The sequence below is a fragment of the Urocampus carinirostris genome, chromosome 5 (assembly GCF_059441175.1).
Source record: "Urocampus carinirostris isolate Australia breed hairy pipefish chromosome 5, RoL_Ucar_1.0, whole genome shotgun sequence".
NCBI lineage: Eukaryota > Metazoa > Chordata > Actinopteri > Syngnathiformes > Syngnathidae > Urocampus > Urocampus carinirostris.
In genome coordinates this window covers 35,777,592-35,790,659 of record NC_142353.1, presented here as the reverse complement: position 1 = coordinate 35,790,659, position 13,068 = coordinate 35,777,592, and the positions used below count along the sequence as shown (strand labels likewise).

The following is a 13,068-nucleotide window of genomic DNA, read 5'->3' as shown; positions in this document are numbered from 1 at the left end:
TTCATTGATTAATCGCAAAAATAATCAACTGATTCCTCAGTTATTTACACAATTGTTAGTTGCCTAGTAAATTAAACTCGGAATAAAATGCACACAAGGAACATAGATGGCTGGATGGATGCATTGATGGATTGCTTGATTCGTTCCAAACAAGTCACCTTAAGAGTGCCTTTTATTCCGCTGTCCCTCTTCCATTTCAAATCAGTTCGGAACCCGGAGGGTAAGCTTTCACTGTACTGCAAAGGGGCTGACACCATCATTTACGAGAGGCTTCACCACTCCTGCGCCAAGCTAATGGATGTCACCACAGAGCATCTCAATGTAAGCGCAGTACCCCGCCTTCACAAATTTCTTCACAAATATATTAAATTGGTTTTTGGTGTGTCCCTTGCAGGAGTTTGCAGGGGAAGGCCTGCGGACCCTGGCACTCGCCTATAAAGACTTGGATGAGGACCTTTTCCTTCAGTGGAAACAGCGCCACCACGAAGCCAGCACGGCGCTGGAGGAACGTGAGAGCAAACTGGAGGAGTTATATGAGGAGATAGAGACGGACCTCCTGGTTAGGAATATTTTCTATGAACCATGTACTGTATGCAATGCGGTAAGCTGTTATGCATGTTCGTCCAGTTGCTAGGAGCAACGGCAATAGAAGACAAGCTGCAGGACGGGGTCCCGCAGACTATTGAGCAGCTGTCTAAAGCGGACATCAAAATTTGGGTTCTTACTGGTGACAAGCAAGGTATCTACTTTCAAAAAATCTTTTTAGGTCACTGAAGCAATTCTTTCTTAATTTATTCAATTTTTTATAATATACTCATTCATTGATCGCCAAAACACGTATCTGTCATGATTACCCGCTCATTTGGCGCCAACTGCCGCAGGTTCTGATTGGCTTCCTGTCAGTATTTGAACTGAGTCCTGTCAATTCCCTGTTGTCAGTCCGTCTGCGAATCTCAGTGTATACAAGGCAAGCTTTTTTCGACTCTGGCCCCCGCCTGTCCCGTTTTTGCTCCCGTTTGTCTCTGGCTACAACCCGTTTTGATCCCGATCACGTTTGCTCTCCTGTCCCGGCTTACGACCCCTTTTTGTTCCCAACTACGTCTACTCTCTTGTTCTGGCTTACGACTTGTTTACGACCCCGACTACGTCTTGCTCTACCAGTCCCGGCTACCGACCAGTTTTCCGCCCCTGACACCACCATCGCTCGCTACGAAGATCCACTTCCGTGTTCGGATCACAATCTGAGTAGGAGAGCGATTTTGCTTCCTGCGCCCAGCGAACACTGGATCGTGGGCGTAGCCCTTTCTTCTCTTTCAATAAAACTTGTGGTAAACGGCACGCAAGTTGATCCTGTTTCCGTTCTGGTCCTGACAGTATCCTCATTTTAAGATAATGTAATGTTTGTTTATTTAAACATATTTCATTATAAAACATCCATAGATCATATTTTCAAAAATAAGTATCTTTAATTTAAATGTCCAGTAATCCCTTTCTTTTCTCAAAGGTTACGTTCCAAAAAAGTCCATGAAACATTTATTAATTAGATATAACTAACATATAATATATACGACCGTCACAATATAACAATATAACAACTGAAGATCTACAGGTAAAAACATAACACAGAAATGCAGTTGAATCAATGGTCTTTATTGTCATTATACAATAGTACAACAAAATTGGAGGGCTTCTCCTTTCACTGTAAGAAAGGAAAGTAGGGAATGGTCGGGTAGCTGCACGCAAGCATTAAGGATCCTCGGATGGACTAGGTGTCCATGATGGTTAAAATCCAAGATTCAGGAATGTAGCGGTTTTCCACCTGTTGTAGTTCCAGGTCATCCGTTTTATGGGTAATGCATCTGACGTTGGTAAGAAACAGGCTCGGCAGGGGTGGCCTGTGAGAGTTGTTCCGTAGTTTAGCCGCTGTAGGCCAGACCTTCAGCAGCGTTTTTGCTTTCTCTCCTGACGGTGCCTCGGTCTCTTCCCGGACCCGATAACAATCCATGGCGCACCCGGTCGTGATCAGCATTTCTTTGCGTCTTATGAGTTTTCTTAGAGACCGGTTTAATTGATTTTTTTTTCTCACTGTAACGAGCTGCTTAATACTAGCTGTCGCTTCGCAGTTGGTCTTTGGTGGACCCATTGACTTGTGCGCCTGCCCAGCTGTTTGACTGACAGCGTACACCAGCTTATCACAGTCTCACACACAGACAGTTACGCCCACCCAACACATACACACAGCCCTCGGCTACCTGCCCCATGATAGCATTTAGTGTGTTGTCTGCTGCAGAACACAATGCACGATGAAAACCCGCCAGTATCGAAGCTGCGAAAAGTAAACCGAGATACAGCGAGAGATTAATGTATTTTGTATTCCGTTTAGTTTACATATATCATTTTAAATACAATACTTTTTTTTTTATCAGAAACAGCAGAAAACATTGGCTATTCATGCAACCTGCTGCGTGAAGAAATGAACGAGGTTTTCGTCATTTCTGGTAACTCGCCGGAAGATGTCAGGAAAGAACTCAGGTATATATCGCTGATGTTTTTGTGACATTTTACATTGTTGGTTTCATTTCCAGTGATTTATTGTTTTGTGTCTGACAGGAACGCATGCACATCTATGAAACCAGGCGCTACGGACGATGACACTTTTTTGCTGGAGAGGACTATGGGTAAAAGAACGAAGACAATTGCAGATGAATCGGTGAACGGCGAGTATGGCCTAGTCATCAACGGGCACAGTCTGGTACACCTCGTAAACTTTTTCGCCTTTTTTCGAGCATGTTTCAAATCCTGTGTTCTAATAAGTCAGGCTTTTATTTTTTTTATTTTGTGTACCATTCCCCCCAAAAAATCTGAACCTCATCAAAGTTAAGCACATTTGTTCAAACAAGTAGTTTAATGGTTTCTATTCATTTAAAGCTTGCTTCTTTTGCTTAGTTCTGATCTATTGAGAATGTAATTCATTGCTGTTTAGTATTTATATAATTACCTTATTTTCATGGCTATAAGGCGAACTGGGTTATAAGTCGCTGTCAGGTCCAGAACGGAGACAGGACCCACTTGCGTTGCGTTTCTCACAAGTTTTATTGGAAGAAAGAGAAAGGGTTGCGCCCACGATCCGGTGATTGCTGGACGCGGGAAGCAGGTCGCTCTGAACACGGAAGTGCATCTTCCGTGGCGAGTAATGGCGGTGTCGGGAACGGAAAAAACGGGTCAGTAGCCGGGACAGGAGAGCAAAAACGTGGTCAGGGTTGGAAGCGAGTCGTAAGCCAGTGAAGGAGAGTAGACGTGGTCGGGGACGAAATAGGCCGAAAGCCGGGGCGGGAGAGTAGACGTGGTCAGGATCAAAAACGTGTCGAAGCCGGGGAACAGACGGGAGCAAAAAACAGGTGGGAGTCAGGGTCGGAAAAGGCTTACCTAGTGTTATCTGAGGTTCGCAGACGGACCGACAAACGGGGACAGATAGGAGTGGGTTTAAATAGGGACAGGGAGCCATCAGAGTCCGAGGCAGTTGGCACCAAAGGAGCGGGCACAGGTGATTCACATCCGTAATTATGACAGGCGCACCCCCCAAACATAGTTTTTTGTCCTATATTTTCCATATATAAGGTGCACTGGACTATAAGGCGCTACAGTGGGAACGTCAACAAAACAGCCATATAGTTCAGTCAATGTCATTAACCCCTTAACATTCCGACGACTCGCAAAGAAGCAAATACGTGTCTCAGACACATACGGACACGGTGTCTGTACGATGTCACCAATTACTCAAATGCGTCATTCCACATATTATTAGAAAGGTCAAACTCATGGGATTCAAGAAATTCCAACCATTTCTTAGTTTCTACTTTCTTTTTCGCTGGCGACTGTGTGGACAGCAAACTAAGAATTTTATTGTGCAGGGAAACGTGGTTCTTTACTGTGCATATGACAATAAACACTTTGAATGGAATTTAAGTTAAAAATAGACTCATCATAGAAACATCAAGATCAGTCTGAAAAAAGATACTGGGAAAATATAAAGCCGGGGTAGCTCACCAAAGTCGTCACATTCAATAATAATGCGCAGGAACTTTGTGTTTGTCATTTTCTGTTTTTTGTCAGTGTTAGCATGAAAATGGTAAAAGTAAAAAAAGGGATGTTTCCAATATAGTCCAAAGGCCAGCCCAAACCCCTAATGAGATGCAAAAAGAATTTATTCCAGCACGTCTAAGAAATGCACGTATTTAAAGGCGCATAATGAATGGACCGACTGAGGCTGCCTATCATGATTATAAGCCAGGAGTTGGCAGCAGAGAGTAACAAAGTTTCAAATTCCTTACAGCCCTTTTAAGACAATTTAGTCTTCTATTTGCTACCTTGTTTTTGGGAAAAAATGTCATAATCAACTGACTTATTTTTTCAAACTATTTTATTGTGCATGTTTCATGGACATTAAATAATTTACATATTTGCATTTCATATATTTTTAAAGTATTTATATTATATCATATCATGATAAATCTTTAGATAAACATGGTTGTGTTATACTCTTATAAACATTTGTTTTTTAAATCTTCAAAAAGCAGGGATAAAAATTACTTGGTATTAAAACATTTTGAAGTTGTCAATAAATGAAAACAAATATCCCAACAGTTCTCCATATTATACTGTATATGAATACATATGCAATAGAAAAGTTTTGTTTAAGAGTCTTTGGATTGGTTTCAGAGACTTTTCAACTATTTGGATTTTGGCAATTATTCTGAAACGTTTTTAGACTTTTAAAATGTTATTCCACACATTTTAACTGTAAAACCCAAGCCAAAAAACAATTAATTCATAAGGTTTTTGAAATATAGTCAAACTCCTCCAGATTTTTAAAAACAACAATGAAATTATCTTATTTCTCCGCCTAGCTTGTATTTGGTCATCTATCAATTTTTCCAGCCCAATAACATAATCGTCAAGGACCCTGGTCATGAGTCACCCTGGGATTTGTTTTTCTTTGTACAGGCATATGCATTGGACCGGAGCATGGAGCGGGACTTTTTACGCACGGCGTGCATGTGCAAGGCTGTTATCTGCTGCCGCGTCACTCCACTGCAGAAGGCGCAGGTAGTGGAGCTTGTGAAGACCTACAAGCGTGCTGTAACACTGGCCATTGGCGATGGCGCCAATGACGTCAGCATGATCAAAGGTAAGTGTTCTTGCAACCGAATTCTGATTTATTTACATCAAAGGTAGTCCCAATTTCTTAGACAAAATAGTACATTGATTTTGCATCAAATATATATATATTTAATCGGTTATTCCTATTTTTTTCCGAGATGATGCAATCTGAAGACAGCATGTCTTTGTCATGTTGAGCTGTCACGTAATCGGAGTAACACCAGCACCCTAGCAAGTCAGTCACCATATTGTTTTACGTGTTAATTAGTGGAAGAGGTTATAAGTGTTTTAAGCAAAGTTTTGTTGGTTTCTTGGAGAATGCCTAGGCGTTGTGTCGCAGGTGGATGCAGTAATTGTACAACAAAGGGCGACCAGCCAAAAAGAGGCTAATTGGCAAAAAAATAAAAAAACACATAAAGAACCGCCAACAAGGGGTTAACCGGAACAGCTAAACGAAAGGCGGCTGTATCTTTGGCAGAAGTACACAAAGCTGGCGGACCAAAATACACTCAGTGAGCAACCAGGCTAACCGGGAACCAACAACAAAAATCGGCAACGGATACAGTGATAAAAGCGAAGCTGGCAGGGAATAAACAAACCAAGGAACCAGAAAAAAATGGTGCAAAAATGCCAGGCTAGGCAATGAAAGAACACACGATGAACAGGCAGGCTAACTGGGAACCAACAATAAAAAGCGACGACGGCTATGGCAATAAACGTGTCGGTAAAAAAGCAAGGAACAAGGCAAAACCAGTTCTAATTCCTGGCTAGCCGGCCAAACAATACATGGTGGGAACAGGTGTCAACCGGGAGCAAACAAAACAGGAAAGCCCTCGGCATCATTGACGCTAACGAGGTGCTAACTAGGCAAAATACTACCGACCGTGACACGTGCAGCAAAAAACTCAAACAAAAAGCTTCAATCGCCTACCTCCCTAGCAAAGTTACCAGTATGAAATCGCTGTTCTTTCCAATCGCTGCCTGTTTCAGAGATGCCCCACATATTGTGTTAATGGGATTTGTCATTTTAAAATCCATGTGTTCCTTTATTTACGTGACAGCTCTACAGCAAACATACTAGATGTGTCAACTTCTGTGCCTAATTGAAAAAAAAATGGGGGAAATGCCTTTAAGCTTTTTCTACTTAGAAGACGAAATTATTTGGTGTTTGATTTGATCCCTTCAGTGGCGCACATTGGTGTAGGCATCTCGGGCCAGGAAGGCATGCAGGCTGTGCTGTCCAGTGACTACTCCTTCGCTCAGTTCCGCTTCCTGCAGCGCCTCCTGCTGGTGCACGGTCGCTGGTCCTACCTACGCATGTGCAAGTTTCTGCGCTACTTCTTCTACAAGAACTTCACCTTTACCTTCGTCCACTTCTGGTACGCCTTCTTCTGCGGCTTTTCGGCACAGGTAAGACTGAGGGCAGAGGATTTGGCTTCAAATGTAATCCGCTGTGGTGGTGGCTCATTTAAATAAGTAAGGAATTAGGCAAGGAAAGAGTTTAATCTACTTATCCCAGGAAAGTGACTGATTTCTTATATCAAATTGTGTTTTTAGTTTGTTTGGGTTTTTTTTGCATTTTTTTATGTTTTGTTTCCTCAAATGTAGGTTTCTTATTAATTCCCTTTTTTAAAAATGATTTTAATGGAATCTTCAGTTCATGTTCGCGGATCCCTTCACCATTTGGGTTGTCTGGGCATCACTTCCAGGCCTTTGCTTTTGGGTATGGGTTTGCTCCCCCTCATGAAATAGATAGTTTTTGTTTCCATGGTTACCTGCAGCAGGGGAAGCCTACCAATCTGTCTCAGATACAGCACTTCCATCATCTGATTGCTGTTGTTGTTCTAGTGTGACGACATGTAGATTACTCTGTTGAATTGTTACTTATTTGCCGTACACTCAGAAAATATTCATTTATACTTTTAAAATATAAGTTTATACTTTTTTATCCTGTTTAAATTGTGACCTACCCATATTTCTTTATGTATAATGCGTACTAATGCACACCCCTAAATTTTTATTGAAAATCTGTATCATATTTTTTTTCGCTTTTTCTCAGCTCAAACTGATCATTACAAGTCACAGTGTTGTTGAATATATGAAGCCATGATTAAAATCATTTATTGAGAATGTAAACTATGGATACAATACCAACAAAAAATGTACAATGTATTTATTTAATGTCCTTCAATGTCCAATTCACCATCAGATAAACCAAAGAGCCGTTTCCCTCTTTGTGCTTTCTGGGTTTATTTATATCTCTTAGGACGACTGTCTATTCTCTACAATACATTATCATAACATTCCTCTCGCTACCATGAACAAAAATAGTGTGATAATGAGATCAAATCTATGGCTTTTTCGTATGTGATCTATATCACTGGTGGTCCAGTGATTATGATTCGGCTTACACCACCGGGATCTCTGTACCACTGATGTTCTGATGGACAAGTGTCAGTACTCTGTGCAGTATCACCTAGAACAATGCAATAGCCTTTTGTGTACTTTCTATGAAGTCACTATCTTTGATTTTTGCATTTCGGAGATGGAATATGAGCTTGCTCTGTCCACTCCACGCATCGGCCCGGTATTGCAGTACCTCCGGGAACGGTGCATTCGCAATGATCGCAGCAAGGCTTTAGGGCTAGGACCTTAGCTTGGCCTTTTGGCTGAGAGTAAGTGTCCCGGCTCCTAGGCTTTGTAGCGTATTATGAACTGACCAATAACGGATAATGGATAATGAATAACGAAGATAGATCAATAACCCTTAAAAACCCCAAACCCCCCACACCACCGGGATCTGGGTTTGATTCCCATTTTATCCAATGTTTCGCGATTGTGGTCTGCGATATTTTTTCGACTGAACAAACATTATACTGCCAAATAAAATGAACCCGAACTTTGAGTTCTTTTCTAAGTACAAGAAATAAAAAATGCTACTTTTAAAATAGTATATAATCAAGTCAAGTCATGTTCATTTGTATAGCCCTTGATCACAAAGAGCCTCAAAGGGCTGCACATTCCACAGAACCGGGGCCCGAATGGAGAACGCTCTCGAACCTGCGGATTTCTTCTTGGCTCTTGGGATCACTAGTAGTATAATAGTTAAAAATAGTAAAATGAAGGGAATTTGAATTTAGTTTTGCTTATCTGTGTCTTTTATATTCGTTACTTTACACAATATAATTCTAAAAACAGTTAAAGAAATGTAAGAAACAAAATAAAAAATAACTATTTATCAACAAGTGGAAGGAATAAAATTTACTTGAAAATATGATTTTTTTTTTAGACATTTTTTTCTTTTTCTAACTGGACTTTTGAAGTAAGATTGGGCTTAAAAAATCCAGTCCGACACAAACCGCTTCTATTCTATAGCATATGAAAAACCTATATTTTATGTTGATAATATGTGTATTGTTTGCCCTCGTGTAGGTTTTTAGATCATAATAGTCTGTAGTTTGCAATAGTCCTTGATCTGTGCAGCTCTTTGAGACTTTTTGTGATTAAGGGCTATACAAATAAACTTGACTTGACTTGACTTAGAAACCGGCCTGATTTATAATAAAATTGCAATGAAAGAGTAGTACCGGTACATCTTAACAGTAGTGCAATCATTTTTAACAGCAACAAAAATAAGAAAATAACCCACAAGATTTATATTTTCATAGTTTTGCACGCTTATTTTTGGACGGCCCTGTGAAAGAAACTGTCTCTGAGCCTGTTTGTCTTTGTTTAAAGGGACCCGTAGCGCCTACCGGAGGGTATCAGTTAAAAGAGGTGGTAGACAGAGTAAGATGAGTCTTTTATAATGTTAATGCCTTTTCCTTTGCAGACGGTGTATGATGAATTGTTTATTACAATGTACAATCTCGTGTACACTGCCTTACCTGTGCTGGGAATGAGCCTTTTTGATCAGGTAAAATCTTATCTGATTTTGTAGTAATTCTGAAAATAATAATCGAGGCTTTAAACATAAATAAATGTCTTAGCATATGGAACAAATCGATTTAAATTGCCTCCTTCATGGTTTATAAAGGACGTGAACGACTCGTGGAGCTTCCAGCACCCTCAGCTGTATGTGCCGGGCCAACTCAACCTCTATTTCAGCAAGGCGGCCTTCTTCAAGTGTGCCTTGCACAGCTGCTACAGCTCCCTGGTGCTCTTCTTCATCCCGTATGCTGCTGTCAGCCAGGTGGCGCGTGCCGACGGTCGCGATGTGGCCGACTACCAGTCTTTTGCTGTCCTCACACAGACCTGCTTGCTATTCGCGGTCACAATCCAGGTATTTCTCTTGGGCCTTATTATAATGTCCACCCCCCAAAAAAAATAGTCATTATTTCATATATTTTCAGTACATAAGGCGCACCAGACTATAAGGCGCATAGAATTAAGACTACAATGCATCTATGTGTGCCACCAACAAACATCACAAAACATTGTATGCAATGACGAGAGCACTGACACATCACTTTTAGACTGCCAGTGGTACGAAAGACATATAAGGTTGCATCAGAGTTCATCCTCTTATCCACACTATTTTACCTCAATGTACCACAACACTGATTTGCATAGTGCATTCTGTTTACTTCTTTACTTGTGCCTCAATAACCTTTCTGTTTTATATGTATGCATACATAAAAGAGCTTGTACGGTATTTTTTTTGAAAGACTTTCGGTTTTCTCCATTCTCTATCACTCGTTGGTGAAGAAGTGGAGAGACTGTTTAAGCTAACCGAATGCACTATGCAAACCAGTGTTCCTGACACAGAGAGTAAAAATAGTGTGATAATGAGATATGGGCGAATGCCTTTTTGCATGTCATTTGAAAGATTGGTATTCTAATGGTAAGGTTTTGGCACTTTCACCGCCACTACTTGGGTTCGATTCCTGTTGGATACAATACAAAGTAGTTCAGCGATGTTAATCAATCTTGATCAATCATTTTTCAAATACAGTATTACGGCAAAACCTTGTTTGGTAACGTACACCTATGATTTCTGTAAGCATTCCCAATCTTCTCTGCTTTATTATGCTGTAGAGTATATAAGATGCACTGGGTTGTACAGCACACTTTCAAATTTAGGTGCGTTATTGTCCAGGAAATATGGTACATGTCTTACTGTCTGTGTGTGTGTGTGTATTCATGTGTAGCTGGCTTTGGAGATGTCCTATTGGACAGCAGTGAACACCGTCTTCGTTGTGGGCAGCCTTGTCATGTACTTCGCTGTCACCTTCACTATTTACAGCAATGGTCTGTTTTTAATGCTGCCCTCAGCATTCCCCTTCATAGGTAGGCTATGAATGGGTTCTTCCTCCAAAGAGTCCATCTAGTTTTGTGTGTTTACATAGTTTTGGGGGATCTTCTTTAAAAATGATATATTTCAAGATACCATTTGAGTCCTACGTCAATATTGGAAAACTAAGGTTAATTGTATGTGTAACATCTGCTTTGTTCAGGAACAGCAAGGAATTCTTTGAGCCAGCCCAATGTCTGGTTGACCATCGTGCTAACCACCATTTTATGCATCCTTCCTGTGGTCACATATCGCTTCTTGCTGATCCTGCTCCGCCCCACAATCAATGACAAGGTTAAAATGCACAACTGTTATATTCTATACAGTGATATATACTGTCAATCATAAGAGTTCAAACTATGGCCTATCGGATATACTAAAAATGCAATACTGCAAAAATCCCAGTTAGAAAATTGAGGAAAATTGCAGTAAAACAAGTAATTGCGCATGTTTAAAATGTCAAAAAAATAATATTTATATGTAAAATTATTTTAAGATGTTTTATGGTCTATTTTTGAGAAGAATATACATAAACTGAGCACACTTCTTTGCCATATACCACACAAGAAGGGTTTGCACCTTTTAGGAATTATTTTTTTTTTTTTTGTATCAATATCTTTGTCTTTTTTTTCTTACTACAACTAAGGTTAACTTTTCTTCATTTGATGCCTGCCCTACAAATGTTTTGTCTACAGTACATTATTTAATTATCACCAAGGTGAAACTAAACACTTAACAATTTTTGAGAGTATAATGTAAGATAAAATAGTTTTATGGAATAATTATAATTCAACATATTGCCAAAAAAGTTTTGCCTTCAAAATAAAACAAAAATGTATGTGTTATTATTGTTAAAACAAACAAGCAGATAGATAAATAAACGATGCACGTGTATCCTTAAATGATCATGTTGCAACAAAAAAAACAGTTGGACCCTTTATGTTTTGATGCTATACAACATTTTATAAAGTTTTTTTTTTAAACATACAATATTTACTTTTACTTGTCTCTAGACAGAATTACAGGCTTAGATCTTCATTTCTTTGCATAGAACTTGTAAGGCTTATCAATCATGACATACAATAAAAATCTCAGGAATCCATGCCATTATCAGCCATTTCCCAGGGTTCTTTAAAGAGGAGCTCTGATTCAGATTGATAAAAATGTGAAAACCTTCATCTACACCAGGGGTGTCAAACTCAATTATACAGAGGGCCAGAACTCAAACCACGCCTTTGGTCGCGGGCCGAACAGGATAAATATTTATTGAATACACTTACCTTTTAAAAAAAAAAAGAATAAATAAATATAAATTTAAAACAGTCAGAAATATTCCAGAATACACAAACTTAAACATTAAATGAATTAAAAATCGTTGCTCTCCATAAAAATATCTCTTGTCAAAACTATAAAAATGAAAATATGAAAAAACGGAAAATATGAATCAAATTTGTGCTTTTCACTTTGGGAATTTGCTTTAGTGAAAAACATCTTCATATTATTCTTTAACTCTTTAACTTTCTGTATCTTTTCTCTGGATTCAAGGTTTTTCAGCTTACTCTGAAGTTTTGTCTTGTAGTGCCGATTTACATTAAATTCCTTAATTACGGCCACAAAATCTCCACAAATAAGACACACGGGTATACCGGCAATGTCAGTTTACATAATTTTCTCGGCCATTGTGGTTTTCAGTATCCGAGTATAATTTGAAAGTAATCAGGGTTTCTTAGACCCGGGCCATTATAGTAGATGTATATAAAAGGATTTCACGGGCCAGATATAATTGTACGCCGGGCCAGATGTGGCCCGCGGTCCGTGAGTTTGACGCCTGTGATCTACACAAACGTGGCCCCCAGAAACCAGTGTTAAACATATCAAACATTCTTCCTAGGTCATGTTCAAAGTCCGCAAGGCCAAAGCATCACCTCCCCCGCTTCCCCGCCGAGCCAGAATCCGCCGCACCAGCTCTCGCCGTTCCGGCTACGCTTTCTCGCATGCGCAAGGCTACGGCGACCTGGTGACGTCAGGCCGCTTCCTACGGCGTCCGGCCCCGCCCCGATCCTCGGGATTCGCACACACGGGCCGCGCCACCGCAGGCTTCAGCCCCATGGGCCGCTCGGCCGGGTACAGCCCGACGGGACGCATGCAGTACGTTAAGGCCCAGGATGTGGAAGCGACCTCGCTGCAGATGTACCGGACCATCAGCGACGCTGCACTTTGACCACTGGTCGGCATCAAAGATGTTTTACGACTAAGGAATCTTTTTTGTGGAAAAGGAAACAAGAATATCTGAAGGGGACAAAATGTCTTCATGTTTACAAAGCCTTTTCAACCATGTAAGTCAAGCATGTCAAACCCGGGGACCGAATCCAGACTTTGTGTTCTCAGGTGGGACAGATCAGTAAAAAGTAACACTTCAGCTTTCAGCACTGTGCTTTATCATTCACCCTACATTTGTGGCTTACCTTACGAATTAAAAGCACGGATAAAAAGGGATCTTTTTTAAGCACAACACGTATATTCACAAAGAATAGGAAAAAAACGTTTTTGTTTGGCAATAAATGAATGTGTTAACAAATTGTTCATTTTAACAGTAGAATAAACGCAGCTGTCAC

The 13,068-nt window shown here is 40.2% G+C and overlaps 1 protein-coding gene and 1 pseudogene across 2 annotated transcripts in view; both read left to right on the top strand.

Annotated features, from left to right (window-relative positions):
- Positions 1 to 13,068, top strand: part of LOC148366156 (phospholipid-transporting ATPase ID-like) — a 38,974-nt gene extending 25,906 nt beyond the window's left edge. For both annotated transcript variants that reach the window (XM_088335174.1, XM_088335175.1), the window contains 12 exons: positions 206 to 321; positions 395 to 559; positions 628 to 739; positions 2,427 to 2,532; positions 2,611 to 2,752; positions 5,005 to 5,188; positions 6,347 to 6,570; positions 8,993 to 9,076; positions 9,197 to 9,442; positions 10,311 to 10,449; positions 10,617 to 10,747; positions 12,345 to 13,068. In XM_088335174.1, the coding sequence (XP_088191300.1) occupies positions 206 to 321; positions 395 to 559; positions 628 to 739; positions 2,427 to 2,532; positions 2,611 to 2,752; positions 5,005 to 5,188; positions 6,347 to 6,570; positions 8,993 to 9,076; positions 9,197 to 9,442; positions 10,311 to 10,449; positions 10,617 to 10,747; positions 12,345 to 12,674 (1,979 nt within the window). In that variant the 3' untranslated portion in view covers positions 12,675 to 13,068. The remainder of the gene's footprint in view (positions 1 to 205; positions 322 to 394; positions 560 to 627; positions 740 to 2,426; positions 2,533 to 2,610; positions 2,753 to 5,004; positions 5,189 to 6,346; positions 6,571 to 8,992; positions 9,077 to 9,196; positions 9,443 to 10,310; positions 10,450 to 10,616; positions 10,748 to 12,344) is intronic.
- Positions 7,650 to 7,781, top strand: LOC148366157 (U2 spliceosomal RNA; annotated as a pseudogene).